We start from the raw sequence: 16,233 nt of genomic DNA on the forward strand, positions 1-16,233 counted from the left end.
ATACAGATTAAGGAGAGGAGAAAAGGCAAGACTATGAAATAGCTATGTGAGTAAGGAAAAATCAGTGCACATGGTGAGAAAATGAAATTCCATTTCTTTCTGGCACCTTTGTAATAATCAGAAAGCACCTAAATACATGGAGAATAGAACAAATATATATTCCAGAAAAATTCAGATCAGGAGAGAACCCAGACTAGGAAAAACAATTTCAGGGCTTGATTTTTTCTCTGCAAGACAGTGGCAGAAAACTAAAGGTAAAATCTTCACATTGTTCTGTACGCTATAGAACATGAGGTTGGGGTGAAGCATCTATTCCATAAAAAGCATGAAATGTGTATGGCTAAGCAAGATTTCTATATACGCCCTTAGTATATAGATCTATGCAAGAATGCTCCTTAGAAAAGGTGCAATTTATATCCAGTAAGCCAGGAGCAAGATGATCCCATCTGCCATTAATGATAAGAACAGAGTTGCAATATAGCTAAATTAGACAAATCTGAACATTTAGCAGGTGTTCTAATTATCAGTGGAATAATTTGTGAGATAATCTGCTAGCCAGAGCAGTGCAAAGAGATAGGCAATAGCATTTGCTGTATGTGAGGCTTCTGAAAATTGCCTTCCAAATAAAACTGTTAGCAAGCAGTAAAAACAAGTATATAAATAAAAATGCATAACAAAACATTAAGATAGGCTGGATGACGATGACAAAACTGTTTGTTTGTTTGTTTGTTTTGGGGGGGTGGTGGTGAAGTCATTTGCAAGACAATAGAAAGTGGGATTATAGGGACAATATATGACAAAAAAAAAAAAAAAAGTTTTCCAAAACAAATCACTCTTGGTACCAATTTCAAATGAATTAAAAGGAAAAATGTTTGTTAGGCATAAAGACGTGCAAAGATGTGATGTTGAAATAGAATTGCTATAATTTCTAAATATGATCTCAAACTATTCCACCTATGATATGATTGAATATGATTTCTCACTACTGGGGCTGTTTGTGACCAAATCATAGCACTCATAGATGAGAACTATCTGTTTGATTTTAAAAGAAAACTGTGATTGTTTCAGAAAGTAGCAAGCAGAAAAGCCACATCTCAAAACATCTTCAATAGAAAACATGTTTCTCTTCTCAGTCTAGTCTTGTTCATTCTTTTTCCTTCTTTCCCTTCTCATTTTCACCTTTTATTAGCTTTGCTGTTTTCTCTGAGGTGAGATTAGAATTTGTCTATGAGTTGCAAGAAATGAGGAAAATGTTTGTTTACCTCCTGCAAGATCTAGTTAACAGAAAATCCTTCTTTTGGGACTTCCTTTGCTGACAGCCACACTTGTCTTTTCCTCCTTTCTATTTTGAAGGCCCAAAAGATGCACTGATGCCACAACTTCCTCCCAAAAGTTAAGCTACTATGTAATATATCAGTAAATTGTATTAGTGTTCTAGCACTTCTCTCAAAAAAAACAGAATTAGTCCAGGGTAAAAAGGTAATTAATCATTACTGTTGATGATAGTGACTGGATCCTCTAGTTTTTTTGCCAAAGTGATATCACAATCATATTAAAATACATTTTAAGTAGAAAATCTTTCTCTCTTCATTGAAAGATGTAATCAGGGCAGTTTTAGATCCATTGTTCTACAGTTATAATTATGTTGGTCGATTTTTTCATGAGCTAATGTACAGTTAATAAGGTGTCAATTACCAATGAAAGAAAATAGGGCGAAGAATAACATTTATAGTTACTGTAGTTATCACCGAAGTGCAATTATCTGCAACTGCTGAAATAAATCACTTCAGGTTTTAAAGCTATCTTTACAGCATTCCTGTCTGTCTTTTTTTATTATAGCTGCCTTTTGAAATACCTCATCATTTTTCTTTTTTATTTTTAAATCAGTGAGAAAACAAAACAAAAAAAAAAAAAAAAAAAAAAAAACAACTTCATTTGTGAACAGAGAACTCAATCTGCATTAAATTGTTGTTTTTTTTTCCATAGGTCCTAAGTAAACACAAAGAAATGTCTCAGTTCTCTTACCCTACTTCTCTCTACCCTAATAACCATTCTGAAAAGACATAATGAAGCTTCTATACCCCTTATTTTTATTTTATTCTACCTTAAACAAGTTGAAACGGAACTTTGCACTTTCTGTGATACAATTTTGCTTAATAAGTGCATGAAGTCATGAAATCTAAGGTAATGTCATTTTTAATGGGGGAACCTGAAGGATTCTTCTAGTTAAAAGCACATACACCTTTTGAGGACAAAAATCAGACAGATACAGGATTACACTGTGAAACCTCTACCTCTGAAACACAGAGAATTTAGGATTTTAAATGCAGTTTGCTGTCCAATGAGGAAGCATTTAGAAATACAGATAGCAAGAAAAAAGCTCAGACAGCATCTGATTTGCCATCCATAGCATGGTACCAGAGAAAGTTGCATTTCTGGACTTCATTATCCTCTTTGTCTGACCAAGGCAGTGTTGACACAGGTCTCCCAATTAGCCTGAAGAAGAATTTTGCATCCAAGGAAGCAAAGTGTGTATGGAAGCAGCTGGCTGCAAGGTGTAAAGGGCTATCTCAAATGGCCTGTATCTAATTGCGTCAGGGTATCCTTCTCTCGCTGGAGTACGTTAATCAGTAGCAGTTCAATCTACCACACACCCTCCATGTCTGTGGTGTAAACTGAGTACTAGCTGATGGCGACAGCTTGTCTGTCAGATCACACTTTCTCCTGACTTCGAGAGTATCTCTACCACCCCTGGAAAAGCAGAACATTCCCAGAATCCAGCTATGTTTTTCAAATATATACTCCAGTCACAAGCATCAGCCTCCTGGCAGATACTTAACCGAACTGATTCTTCATTTCTTGCCTGCTTCCCCTACATTTTCAGCTTTGCTGCTGATTAACTCCTCATTGCTCACTCTGGGCATATAAATTTTTCTAAATCTAGGAAGGAGATATGAGTTTCCTTGTTTCATTATTCTTTCTACTACAAGCAGGGTCTGTCTGTGTTATATTTGAATACTAAGTGAGAAGAACCAGCAGTAAAAAAGAAAAAAAAAGATGTCTAAAAAGTCAAAAGACTTTTTTTTCTTCCTTTTTTTTCTTTTTTTTTTTTTTTTTCCATGTCTCTCATTTTTATTAACTTCAGGAGGATGTTTCCAATAAAAGATTTTTTGGATGGAAGTTTGTTCCTTCAGTTGTCTGTGTCCTTTTTGATATGACCCCTTTTTTGCTGTCTTCCTCCCTTCTATACCCTTGCTAAAATAGATTCATTATCACACAGAAAAAAAGGTAACACAAAGAAATCAAGCATTGATCAGAGATGCCCAAAACAGCAACAGCACAGGGGAAATCAAGATTAGAGTCAGTATGCACTAGTAGGCATGAATATATCAATGCTCATATTATGGAAGTTGCTGATGTTTCATCAGGACTGATTCCTGTAGCAGATGTTCTTCAAGTGCCACTTGACACCATTTTTCTCTCCTACCTTGTGACTGCACACATCTATCCAGCCTGGTGATGTTTCTGGTCTTGACCATTACTCCAGCAGTTTGGTAGAGGCTTCTGTGCAAACCACTTAGTCTCCAGAGAAAGTGAAGCAGTATGAGCATGAAGAATTAAGTTTAACTATTTTTAACCTGTCAGTTATAAATGCTATGGTGGTGATGTGAGAAGATGTGGTAACATGACTTCAACTATTCCAATAATAAAAGGGAAATAAAACAAAATCCACAGACTCTCACAGGTTGTCATGACAATTTGGCTTTCTGTTATAATAAGTTTACCTTCCAAACAGCAAAAAATGCATTTATTACTTATCCGTGTTTCCATTACTGGAGTTAAAATCAGTGGTACACTTTGTAAATACGTATGTTTAAGCCTTTGAGTAAAACATCAAGGTACCAATCATTTGTATTAACTGGAATAGCCATTAAATATGTTTGGTGAAAGTAAACAGGAGGTATTACATGGATACTTCCTACACGGCTCTTAAAGAAATAAATTCAACAATTTTTTTCTTGATTTCTTTTTACAAATGCATGTAAGTGCCAGTCTTATGAAAAAAAAATGTTCAAGGTGCTCTCTTTGATACATTATAATATAAATCTTAAACCTTTGGAAGATATGAATAGCTACAACAGAACATACAAAACAACTATCAGGCCAAAAAAAGGCAGAACATAAAGGCACACAAATAAATTAATGGGAGGGGGAGGGTGAATGGAGGTCTTAGGCTGAACAGCTCCTGAGTTTCATATTACCAGAGCTTGGACAGCTGTAACACAGAAGTGTCATTTGGTTGTTGGGGTTGTCTTTTTCCCATTCTGTTTTCCTTGCTGACTTACTAGCACCCACTGAAAACCCTCCTTGTTCTCTTGGAGTCTTGCTCTGCTGCAGAATGGATATTCTCACATACCCTAGAGTAAATTGTCAGGTTAAATACATTTGATAGAAATTTGATTAGCATGGATGGCTTGATGCCACAAGGTCAAGAATTTAAGGTAATTTACTGCCATTTGGTATGCTGATGAAGTGAAAGAAAACAGATATTTCTATAGATAATATATTCATAGTTGTGTTGTAGGCTGAATAGTAGAGCTTGTGTTTTCTTCTGGAAACACTGAAAACTCCAAGTCTGATATTTTCTAAAATGATACATTTATAGTGCTAGAAGTAATTAGGCTATATACAAGAAATATTACTTATCACTGAAAGTACCATTGTGAACAGTCATTGTCCACTCTGAAAGTTAGATAAATCTTAGGTGTGAAATACTGTTCAATCAGATGTGTCATTTTTTCCATAAGAAATATTATATTTTTTAAATGAATTGAAAAAGAAAGTCACCCAGCACTGGAGCTGAACATAACAGCAGTTATTTAAAAGGTTGAAACTCCCATTGAACCACACATACCTGCCTCCCGTGATTTAAGTAACCCAGCCATTGTAAGAGCAGATGTCAGTATCTGTGGATAAAAGGGAGTGTTACTGAAAGGGCATGATTGTCTCCTGAAGTCAGTTACTTACTATCTAATGGCAATGAGTAATACTGAAAGTAGTCATTCTCAAATTGAATCTGTCTCTTAGACAAAAATACAGGAAAAATACTGAACAACGAGAATCATCAACTTGCTCCTGACTATGTGCTACTTGTACCAGGATAAATAGCTATGTCTTACTTCATACAACAGCAAGTTTCACATGTTACTGACACTGTAATGAATTTTAGGTGGGCTACCCATGGGATGAAGTAGAAAGGCCAAAAATCAGGCAGAATCATAGAATCATCTGGGTTGAAGAAGACCCTTAAGGTCATCAGATCCAACCTAACTGTACCAAGTCCACCACTAAACCATGTCCCTGAGCACCACAAAGATGTCTCTTAAATACATCCAGGGATGGGGACTCCATCACTTCTCTGGGCAGCCCGTTCCAGTGCTAGACTGCCCTCTCCATGATGAATTTCTTCCTGATATCCAATCTAAATTTCCTCTGGCAAAACTTGAGACCATTTCCTTACTTTCTATCACTTGTCACTTGAGAAAAGAAACCAACATCCTTTTTGCCGCAGCCTCCTTTCAGGTACCAATAGAGAGCGATGAGGCCTTCTCTGCACCAGATTAAACCTCCTCATTTCCCTTAGCTGCTCCTTATATCTTGTCCCTTTCTAGTCCCTTCACCAGCTTTGTTGCTCTTCTCTGCACATGCTCAAGTAACTATATTCTTCTTGTAGTAAGAGGCACAAACCTGAACACGGTACTCAAGATGCGGTCTCACTAGTGGCACATACAAAGGGGCAAAGAAGTTGAATTAAAGACTAACTGACGCAACTTTTTCAGTAAAGCTTGGAAGAAAAGTAAAATGTTCATTTTAGATCCATCTAAAATAATATGTTTAAGAAAATGTTACTTCCAGGATATTTAAAATATTTTTACTTGCAATAATTATGGTTAAACCTTAATAAAATAAAATAAAAATATATATTTGAAGTTAAAAATTTAAAGATTTAATTTTTAAAATGTTCGACTGAAATATGACAGAGCTGAAATCTTTAATTTTGAATATGTCAAATGAAATAAGTTGACACTTTCAACTCTCCCGAAACTGTTCTTTCCTTCCAAAATATTAGTGAACTCAGTGTGTCACCAAAGAAAGATCCATACTCTCTGGAGTTATCTCTTGCTGATCAAATTTCTCCTGTCATAATGCAAACACAATCCCACATTTTTAAGATCCTAATATTTTGGTGTCTTCAATGTGATTTTTATGAGAGAATATTTTTGAATTCACCTGAGAAAAGGGGTCCTGCCTGCTACAAAATCTGCAAATCAGTGCTTTGGGCAACAAGTTCTGCAGTGTGAGCTGGTGCAGGGAGTGCAAGAGGACAGTGGTTTCATTTCCTCTGTATTGGGTAGCACATGCATACTAGGAGGTACAGAACACATTGGCAGCCTCCCTTATAATCCCAATTCTGCTTTGAAGGGAGGGGACAATTCTGCCACTGCCACCTGGTGTGAGAACACAGCAGCCACAGCATGATGAGGAGGACATCTGATGCCTCTTTTGTCCTGAACTGTGGGGAAAAAAGTATCCAAATTAAACCAAGTTAAGGCTTTTGAGGTAAAATGTAGGCCTTTCAGTTAGACAAAGACATTGTTTGGTTAGAAATGTGATCAGAGTGCTCAGTCAAATAGGAGCCAGGCTCAAGGAGATTTCAGAGTATTCATGGCTAAGGCCACCAGACCCTGCAAAGCTCTCTATTCTTTCACTGTACCTCTGCATCTTCTGCCGTAATCTGCCAGTCAAAAAAAAAAAAAAAAAATTAATCTTTAAATCAATCTCACAAACTGGCACAACAGAATTGGCAGTGAAAATTGCTTGGCAGCAAGAGATCTTGTGGAGAGTGGCAGGGCTTGTGCTTATTATTCATTTGGGTTCTTCATGTGTTGTTCCTTTATTTACATTGATGGAAAATATGTGAATGTTACATTTTGAATTAACACATAGTAATTTTGTACAGATTAGAATTGAGGGACTTGTGGGTAATTTTCATGCTGTGTTATGAAAAGGGATAAATGAGGTCATGTACACCTTATAACAATGCCCCAGTGGGATGAAACTTTAAACAAGCTGACAAAATCGCAGATAGGAACACATCAAAGAAATAGCACCATGACCACAGAAGATGTTTTGCAACGTAAATATCAAAACTTATTAGTAACTAATGGGGAAAAAAAATACTGATGAGATAGGTATATTAACTGCCTATTGTTGTTAGGTTTTTAATTTGCTTTGTAATCTACACCTACTGTATTAATTTTTAGATGAATAGGAATGTATTGGATTATGCATTAGAGAACAATCTAGTCTTAACTGTTGTGGGCATGTTGTTTTCTAGATGGTCTATTATTATGATTAGGGCTGGTTGAAAATTTTCTGTTGGACTGCTATTGGAAAATGCAGTCTCTTACAAAAAAAAAAAAAAGAAATTAAATATTGGCATGAGAATTCTGTTTTCTAAGTTCTAAATTGATAAAGACTTTCAGAAGCTATTTCAGCTGTGTAGATCAGGTGATGCCTTGTTAAATACTGTGGCCTTTAAAGTAAGATGATGGCATAATCACATTAAGAATCCCAGGCTAATTAAAAAATTCACAAGTTTCTGCATTGTTTTGAGTTCATTTTGGAAGTATAGTAGCACACATACCATTAGAACTATTGTCACATTTAAAACAATCTGTCCTTTTCAATTGTTTACATCTTCCCCACCAACATTTTTTTTTCCTTTTATTAGCTTTCACAACTTATTTAGAATGCATGTAAATCAGTATATTTACTATGTCTGGATGTCTGGACTTCAAATCAATGGCATCTCTGAAGAAATCTACTTTCGATAGAACAAATCAGAATTTTTCTCCATTGGGAAAAAAAAAATCATGCAGAATCATAGCGTTCCTCGAATTACAACTCTATTTTTGTGTGCCTTGTTACTCTTTTGTTGAATTCTGCCACCAAGATCACTGACAAAGCATCAGATCAGAAATTGAGTTGTTCTCAAATATGAGGCAGATACTTTTCGGCACCATCCTTTTTATGGAATAAAATGTATATATGTATTTATTTATTTATTTATTTTTAGATGGCTACCCTAAAGAAGAAATGATTTACAGATGGAGAAAAAACTCAGTAGAGGCTGCTGACCAGAAGTCTTGGAGACTCTATCAGTTTGACTTTATGGGTCTCAGAAATACTTCAGAAATTGTGAAAACCTCTGCAGGTAAGAATGACACAAATGGCAGTGCTTATTTTAGAAAACTACATATTTCAAAATATTTATTCCAAGTTTGCTTTCATTCAAATGTAAGTTGATTGTCATGTGTATCTATGTTGACATAAGACCTCTAAAGTGAAGACTTTAAAACTGTTGGCTTTGGTTAACTTCCTTTTTTTGGTTAACTTCATTTTCTTTTTCTTTACTCTTTATGTAATTTCACAAACTAAAGAATAAATGATACCTTGGCATGGCTGTTTGTTATATACTTAAATTTTTATATTATTCTCGGTTAAGTTTATTTAAGCTATTCCTGCATTGAGACATATATCTTCACCATAAATTAAAGATTTTAAGCACAATGGTAGGGTTAGTGATGCTAGAACCTTTCTTGAGTAGTTAATCATTTAGCCACAGGCTTAGTATTTTTCTTGATATTTCAAAGTCACTCTGTTTCTCAGCTGATATATGCCTTTGCTAATGACCTTACTGACTGACTGTAATTAAAATCTAATAATGCCTCTTTTATTCCTTCAGAAGTATTACTCTTTCTTGTAATAACAGCAACATGGGTAAAAAGGTGTTTAAATAGCATGTTAGCTGAGCTGGATAAGTTCTTACGAAATTCAAACACTATCAAAACTTTATGCATGACTGAAGTAAGCTTCATGATTACTCTGATTCTGTAGTAAGCTCTATGATTATCATTTGTTAAGTCTTCTCTCAGCCAGAGACCTATTAGAAGTAACCACCTGCTTAACTGATGGTAAATTTTTGAAAATCCTATTACTATTATTATTATTATTATAAGCAGTGTTATGTTACAATTTGGGAAACACTGAACAATTAATAAAAATGATTAATCTCTGAAACTACTGCTGTTGGGTGATTGCCTACCAACTGACATTACTAATGTATTCTCAGGACTGGATAGCAACTTTTATTTTATTTTATTTTTTAATAAAACGTCACTAAAGTTTTAGCGAATATTTTGTTTTGGTAATTTAGCAGATCAAAATGTTACAAGTATGTAAAAGTTTTTTATGTTATGGATACAAACCCTTGAAGTCTGTGAGTTTCTTAGGAATGCAAATTTATCAGAGGAGTAATCAATAAATTGAACCAGGAGCTGTTGAGTAATAACAAAGCATGAAATAATAACTCATTAAAGTATCTATTTATAGAATCATATAATCATTGAGGTTGGAAGAAACCTTTGAGGTCATCAAGTCCAATAACCTGCCTGACCTACTGAGTCCCATTGCTAAACCATGTCTCTTAGTGCCACTAAGGCAGGCATGACTGTTAATGCCTCAGGAAATATATTTCCTATGTTCTTTTTGAGGCACTCATCAACCCAGGGCCCGGAGTATGGAAAATTAACTAGTGCATTGGGAAACCTTGAGCATGCTTTATGCTACATTGCAAGGATTCCCAAAAGGAGGGTGGGGCATAAAGCCTGCCTGGGACTATGGAATATGTCTCAGAGGCAAAATTTAAGATATTTCTCTGACTACCTGCAGTGAGCACAGAAGTATATGCATAACAGGGAGGCTGTGTTAGGGTTGCCCCTACAGTAATGTGGACACACAGGAGCTCCCTTGGTTTTGGGCTGCTCCCTGGAGATGCCACTTGCCATGGACTAGCCTCAGGGAGCCTGTAGATGTCCCACCAGTCACCATCCTTTTACAGCGTGGAGACAGAAGGAGCAGCATTGTTTAGAGTGCAACTCAGGAAATTGTTCAGAGTTATGAGATGGAGTTGGGAAAAGGAAAGCAGGCAGAGTACCAACAGCAGCTTCCTGACAATGAGAGCTACTAAACTGTCATCTGTTCCTCCTCAGGGAAATTACGGAAACTACTATTATACAGGACAAAGTAGATCAGACGAAGTATGAGAAAATGTACTGCAGGCAACAGTCCTCCACAGTCCTCCACTAACAGAAGATGGATTCAAAAGCCTAACATCTTTTTTTACTTCTAACTTACATCCTCCTGCTGTTTTATGACACTATTACTTCTCAATAAAGTATGTGTTCATCTACAATATGGGAGCTGCCACAGCATTACCTACCTGGATCCAGTTCAGATGTACCTTTTAAGCTCCTTATCAGCAGTGTTACAGTGATAATGAAGACAGGTCACAGTGACCACACGGCAACATGTTGCTTTTCTTCCAGTATTTGTATAAGCCAGTTCATTTTCCCCAAATGACTATATTTTGTACTCAGCAGAGTTCTGCTAGTTGATATTATTTCAGGCTTCCTTTTTTTTTTTTTTTTTCCCCAAACATTTAAATAACCCTTATGTTAATCTGGCAGTTTTGGAGTTATACAGGTAGGAAGCCAGCTATAACAAAGACTATGTCTGAAATCTAAGCAAGATGAGAAATACTGTCATAATGCTGACATATCTTACCTTGTGCCAGCAGTGAGTTAAAGCATTAACACAGTGATGTGCTTTACTCTTACAAGAATACTGTCTTTTCTTACAATAATCTGTCAGCCAGGAAAAGTTTTCATGGCCATCTGGAAGAGGTACTCATCTTTTTTCTTGAGGATGATTTTGAATTTCATGCTAAGATACACATATAACCCAATTAATACCTACTACATCTGATGAACACATGGAATGCACAGCAGAGCTCACTGTGCTGGTGCTGTCGCCATGCACCTTTACACCCTAAGCAAGCTCTCACTGTTAGGTGATGTCAAACTAATTCACAAGTATGAGAGAATTCCCCTGTTGGCATCTGGCAAGATACTCAAATACTATAGCAAGAACAATTCTCATGCTACAATGTCAAATAAGGTTTATAAAGATAATTAAAGTAGAGGGAATACTAAACCACCTGGCACTGAGCTGTGGGAAGAAAAAAAAAAAAAAAAAGGAACTGCATATAAGGAGAAAAACTTGAAATTTTAAACTTGCAAATCATCCAATGGAAGGGTGATCGTGAAAACAGAAGAGAGAGAGAGAGAGAGAGAGTCATAATTTAGAGACATCACTGTGTGTTCACAGTAAATTATAGAGTCACAGAATGGTTTGGGTTGGAAGGCGCCTTAAAGATCATTTAACTCCAACTCCCCTGCCATGGGCCAGATGCCTTCCACTAGATCAGGTTGCCCAAAGCTCTATCCAACCTGGCCTTGAGCAATTCCAGGCAGGGGGTATCCACAGCTTCTCTGGACAACCTGTGCCAGTTCCTCACTGTCCTCTGAGTAAAGAATTTCTTCCTAATATCTAATCAAAATCTACCCTCTGTTAGTTTAAAGCCATTAGCCCTTGTCTTATCACAACATGCCTTGACAGAATCCCTCCCAGGCTTTCCTGTAGTCCCCTTTAGGAACTAGAAGGCCACTATAACATCTCCATGGAGCTTCTCTTGTCCAAGCTGAACAACGCCAACCCTCTCAGCCTGTGTTTAAACAAGAGGTGCTGCAGCTCTATGATCGTTCTTGTGGCCTTATTCCAATACAGCCATGTCCTTCTTGTGTTGGGGGTCCCAGACCTGAACACAGCAATCCAGGTGGGGTCTCATGAGAGCAGAGGGGGAGAACCACCTCCCTTGATCTTCTGGCCACACTTCTTTAGTTGCACCCCAGGGAACAGTTGACTTTCTGGGCTACAAATGCGTATTGTTGGCTCATATAGAGGTGTTCATCCACCAGTACCTCAAGGTCCTTCTCCACAGGACAGTTCTGTGTCCAGTCATCACCCAGGCTGTATCCTTTTTTGTGACTGACCCATCCCAGGTGCAGGACCCTGCACTTGGTCTCTAATTTTCACCTGTAAGATGTCAACATGTATGTTGTTGTTTTTCCTCAAAGACATCTCCATGCAGTCAATACCTCCTCCCCCCCGCCTTTTTTTTTTTTTTTTTCATAGAGGGCAACTACTCCTTCACCTTTCCTGCCTCACTTTTCCTCCTGAATAGTTTATAGCCATCAATTGCAGCACTCCCTTTGTGTGATTTGTCCCACCAAGTATCAGTCAAATCAGTTTTCCAGCTGTGCAGTGGCTACTAGCTCCTCCTGTTTGTTACCTTTGCTGTGAGTGGTTGTATAGAGGCACTTAATCCGGACCAGCTATCCATCCTTTTTGACCAAGCCTTTTTTGGACAGCTGGAGGACATTCCTCATCTCTGATAGGTGCACTCTACCACCCTGTTGCTCACAAACATATGAATAGCCTGGTTTAGGGCCCAATCACCCAGGTTTGTTAGTTTAGGGCCTAATTCACTAAGGCAGCCAGCCTGCCAGAGAAGATTCTCCTTCCTATCTATCCTAGATAGCCAGGCCTCGTTTCTCCCCAGTAACCTGTTTCATCAAAGTACCTTCCACGATCGCAAAAGTCAAAGCCTTCTTGATGACAGTAGCCAGGTGTTAAACAACAGGTTTTCCAGTCCCAGTCTTTCCAGGTGGGAGGAAGGGAGCGGGGAGGAAGTGGGGAACAAATTAAAAACAAAACCCCTGTCCTTCACCTTACACCACTCTGAATCATTAGGAATCCACAAGTAAATCTCATGGAGTGAGATGTAGCTTGTGCTTTCTGCTCATGCTTCCCACACACACCCACCCCAGGGAAAGCGTATTCATTCTTTTTAAACCACTTAGTTTTTTACACTGCTAGATAAACACAAAGACCTTGTAGCTACTGAATTGGATTTTAATTTATGTGAAAACTTCTTTGAAGCATATAAGTTCTATTTATGTTTTTTTGTTGTTGTTGTTGTTTGTTTGTTTTTGTTTTTGTTTGTTTTTGTTTTTGTTTTTGTTTTTTCCTAAGATGCCTTTAGCTTGAGAGATTCTTGCAGTCCAAAGAAGCTTTTGCATAAATAAGTTCAAGCTAATGCATCGGAAATACAAAACACTATAAAAGTGCCCTGTTTTAAATCCTTAATAGCTGATCGTTACAAATGAAATACAGGGAATCAGACAAAGTATTATTTCATACATTCTGAATAACCCCAAGTAATACCCATACCCAATAAATAGCCATAACTGCTGCCATAAAAAGGTACACCTTTGCATACAACAGGTGGGTGATGATTAGTGGAGACTTCTTGTCAAATAACTTTTAAATTGTGTTTTATATTTTGAAATTGCTGTTTCAGCAAGAACCTCAGCTTATGCAATGCTCTCAGTCCTACATCACAGGACTGCAAAGCAAGGTCAGTATCTGTTTTCACACATTCAGGTAAAGCTCTGTGGGATAATGTTAGTAACAACACATTCTAAAGTAAGTCCTCTGTTGAAGGAGACATTCAATGGCAAGTAAAAAGCTATTCTATAACAAAAATAAGAAAGCAAGCACTGCTTGTATTTCAAGAATATGCAAACACCTACAAAAATAGCTTTTAGCAGGAGAAGGGAGTAATAAGCATGAATTTATAGGAAGGTCAAGTTTCACTGCGGGAGCCCCCATCAGGTCAAGGGGTGGGTCAGGTGAATACAGGCATTAGCTGATGTTTCTCAACTTTTTCACAAGAGTAACACACTCCCAGCGACTTATCCACAGGAAGAGATGTTCAGGTGTCTAGCTCTTGAGTTAGATGATCAAAGAACAGCTGGCTTCAGAAACCATTTCAAAATCAACACTTCTGCTTTTCATTGTCACTTTCCCCCCAGTCAATCAGTTGTAGGTGCAGAAGTTTCACAAGTGTCTACATGAGAAGAGCCAAGCAGCCCCATGGCAGTCTGGGGTTCAGCCATTACCCCTTAGGTGTGAGCTGATGAGGAAGGACCACCACCCAACCTGGACATCAGGTTGATGAAGCAAGGCCAGGCAACAGTAAGCACCTGAGCCCCTCAGCATGGGGAAGGGATTGCAAGCGAGATAGCAAAGAAAGGTGATCACAGGCTGATTGGGGCAATTTGTTCACTCACAACAGTAAATGAGAAAAGATGCACCAGATGCCATAACTGATGAATATGAGTGAGTCTGTGCATGCTTGTTTTTAATGAACTGATTCAGCTACATCTTCTCCTGTACAGACTAACTAATCTGAGGATATTTACTTAATGAGTATTCATGAAGCTCTTTTGTTTTTTAAACATCATTGACTTTTTTTAATGTCCTACTGAGCCCTGATGGCACACCAGAGAGTGCTTGTCATTGGTATATTCTTCTCAAGACAAATGTGTATTTGTATTTTTTGTGTTTATTTTTTTTCTTTCTCAAATACCAAATTTGTTGGGATTCACCTCAGCCAGCCATGCTGCATAGGCTGTTGTTAGTCAGATGGCATTCAAAAGAGAAGTGGAGAAATAAATGTCCCATACCACATGAAAATATTACCTTTTTTTTTTTTTTTTTTACATACATGGCTTTGTAGAAGCTTGGCCTCATTCTGCCAGGATATTAAATAATCTCAAATGCTCTAATGGTTAGGGTTTGGTTTCCAGCCCTCAACAGACATCTACTCTTGGTTCTCATTATTCCAGATAGTGTCCTCTCCTCTTCCAAATAGTGTTCCCTTCTCCCCCTGTCCCATCCTGCTTGACTAATGTAAGTGCAGAAGTGGAGAAAGATAATTGGGTTTTTTGGTTTTTAAGTCTGAATGTATGAGTGGAGTTGCAGCTGGATTCCAGGAGTTGTGAACCTGCTTTCCCCTGGTGCTAGATAAAACTTCTGTCTGTCAGGCATCTGTGTGTGGAAAGAGTCAGTCACACCTCCACAAAGAGGTAAAACAGCAAATGCTTTTTGGTGGGAGAATTATCCCACCAAAATGCTCTTCTCTCCAGCTCTTCAGTCCTGACACACCTCCCCTGGCCTTTTGAGACTTCAGGTATTCATCCTCACAGTTCTGGGGTCTTCCTTTATGTCTTGTATGTGTAATTATATTCATTGCTGTCCTTGGGCTCTTGAAATTTGGAGTCTGAATTTTAGACTTTGCAAATCTACAAGCTATGCTTGCATTTGTTCCCAAAGTTCATTAAATCAGGTTTGGGCTTTCTAAAATCTGTGTCTGTCATTTAGACTCATAGCTTCTTAAGAAATCAGGATTCAAACTAAAATCCTGTGTTGTCTTGAAGATGAATATAAGTTGTTTTTTTTTACAGTTGTGTACTGGGTCTGGCTGGGATGGAGTTAATTTTCCCTGCAGCAGCCCATACAGCACAGTGCTGTGCGCGTGTAGCTAGAATGGCACTGGTATTACACCGGTGTTGTGTCTATTGCTGAGCAGTGCAGGCACAGCATCAGGACTCCCTGCAAGCCCCCCAGAGCCAGTAGGCTGGGGGTGGGCAAGTGATGGGGAGGGGACATCGCCAGGGCAGCTGACCTACACCAGCCAAAGGGGTATTCCTTACCTTGTGGTGTCACACTCAGCAATATAAGGTGGACAAAGGGAAAGGGAAGGGGGGGCTCTCGTTATGAAGACATCTGTCCTCCCAAACAACCACTATGTATATTGAGGGCCCATTTCCCAGGACACCAGGACATGGTCAAACATCACTTGTTGATGGGAAAGAGACAGTAATTTTTCTCTATGTCTGTGCTTCCACACAGCCTTTGATATTTTTTCCCCTTCCTTTTCCCTTTAATTAAATAATCCTTATCTCAAACTGCAAGCCTTTTTTTTTTTTTTTTTTCTTTTTTCTTTTTTTCTTCTTCTTTCCAGCATACTTTCTGCTCCCCCTCTTCTTCTGAGGGGGAGTGAGAGAACAGTTGTGGTGGAGTTCAGCTGCCCAGCTGGGTGTAACTACTACAAGGCAATAGAACCATAAAGAGAGAACTGATGCTTTAGGTGCTTTAGAGTTTGGTGATACTTCACCAAACTCTGCTGTCCACTTCTCTGTATCATACTCCCCTCTTTTTCACCTTTCTCACCTTATCTACACAAGCACACACATACAGACTCAGACTTGCACATCTTCTGTGCTTATAGGCCCTCATCTACAGCAGCCCCAGCATTGCCAACTGGTAAGTACCAGAAACATGCCCTTTGAAGCCCTTCTA

General features: G+C 38.1%; 1 protein-coding gene across 1 annotated transcript in view; it reads left to right on the forward strand.

Annotated features, from left to right (window-relative positions):
- GABRG3 (gamma-aminobutyric acid type A receptor subunit gamma3) overlaps positions 1–16,233 on the forward strand; it is a gene marked incomplete at its 3' end in the record, with an annotated part of 341,147 nt that overhangs the window by 285,142 nt on the left and 39,772 nt on the right. Inside the window, exon 6 of the mRNA XM_082757181.1 lies at positions 8,141–8,278. Within this exon, the coding sequence (XP_082613307.1) occupies positions 8,141–8,278 (138 nt within the window). The remainder of the gene's footprint in view (positions 1–8,140; positions 8,279–16,233) is intronic.

Source organism: Aythya marila (genome assembly GCF_965140915.1).
Source record: "Aythya marila genome assembly, chromosome: 1".
Taxonomy (NCBI): Eukaryota; Metazoa; Chordata; class Aves; order Anseriformes; family Anatidae; genus Aythya; species Aythya marila.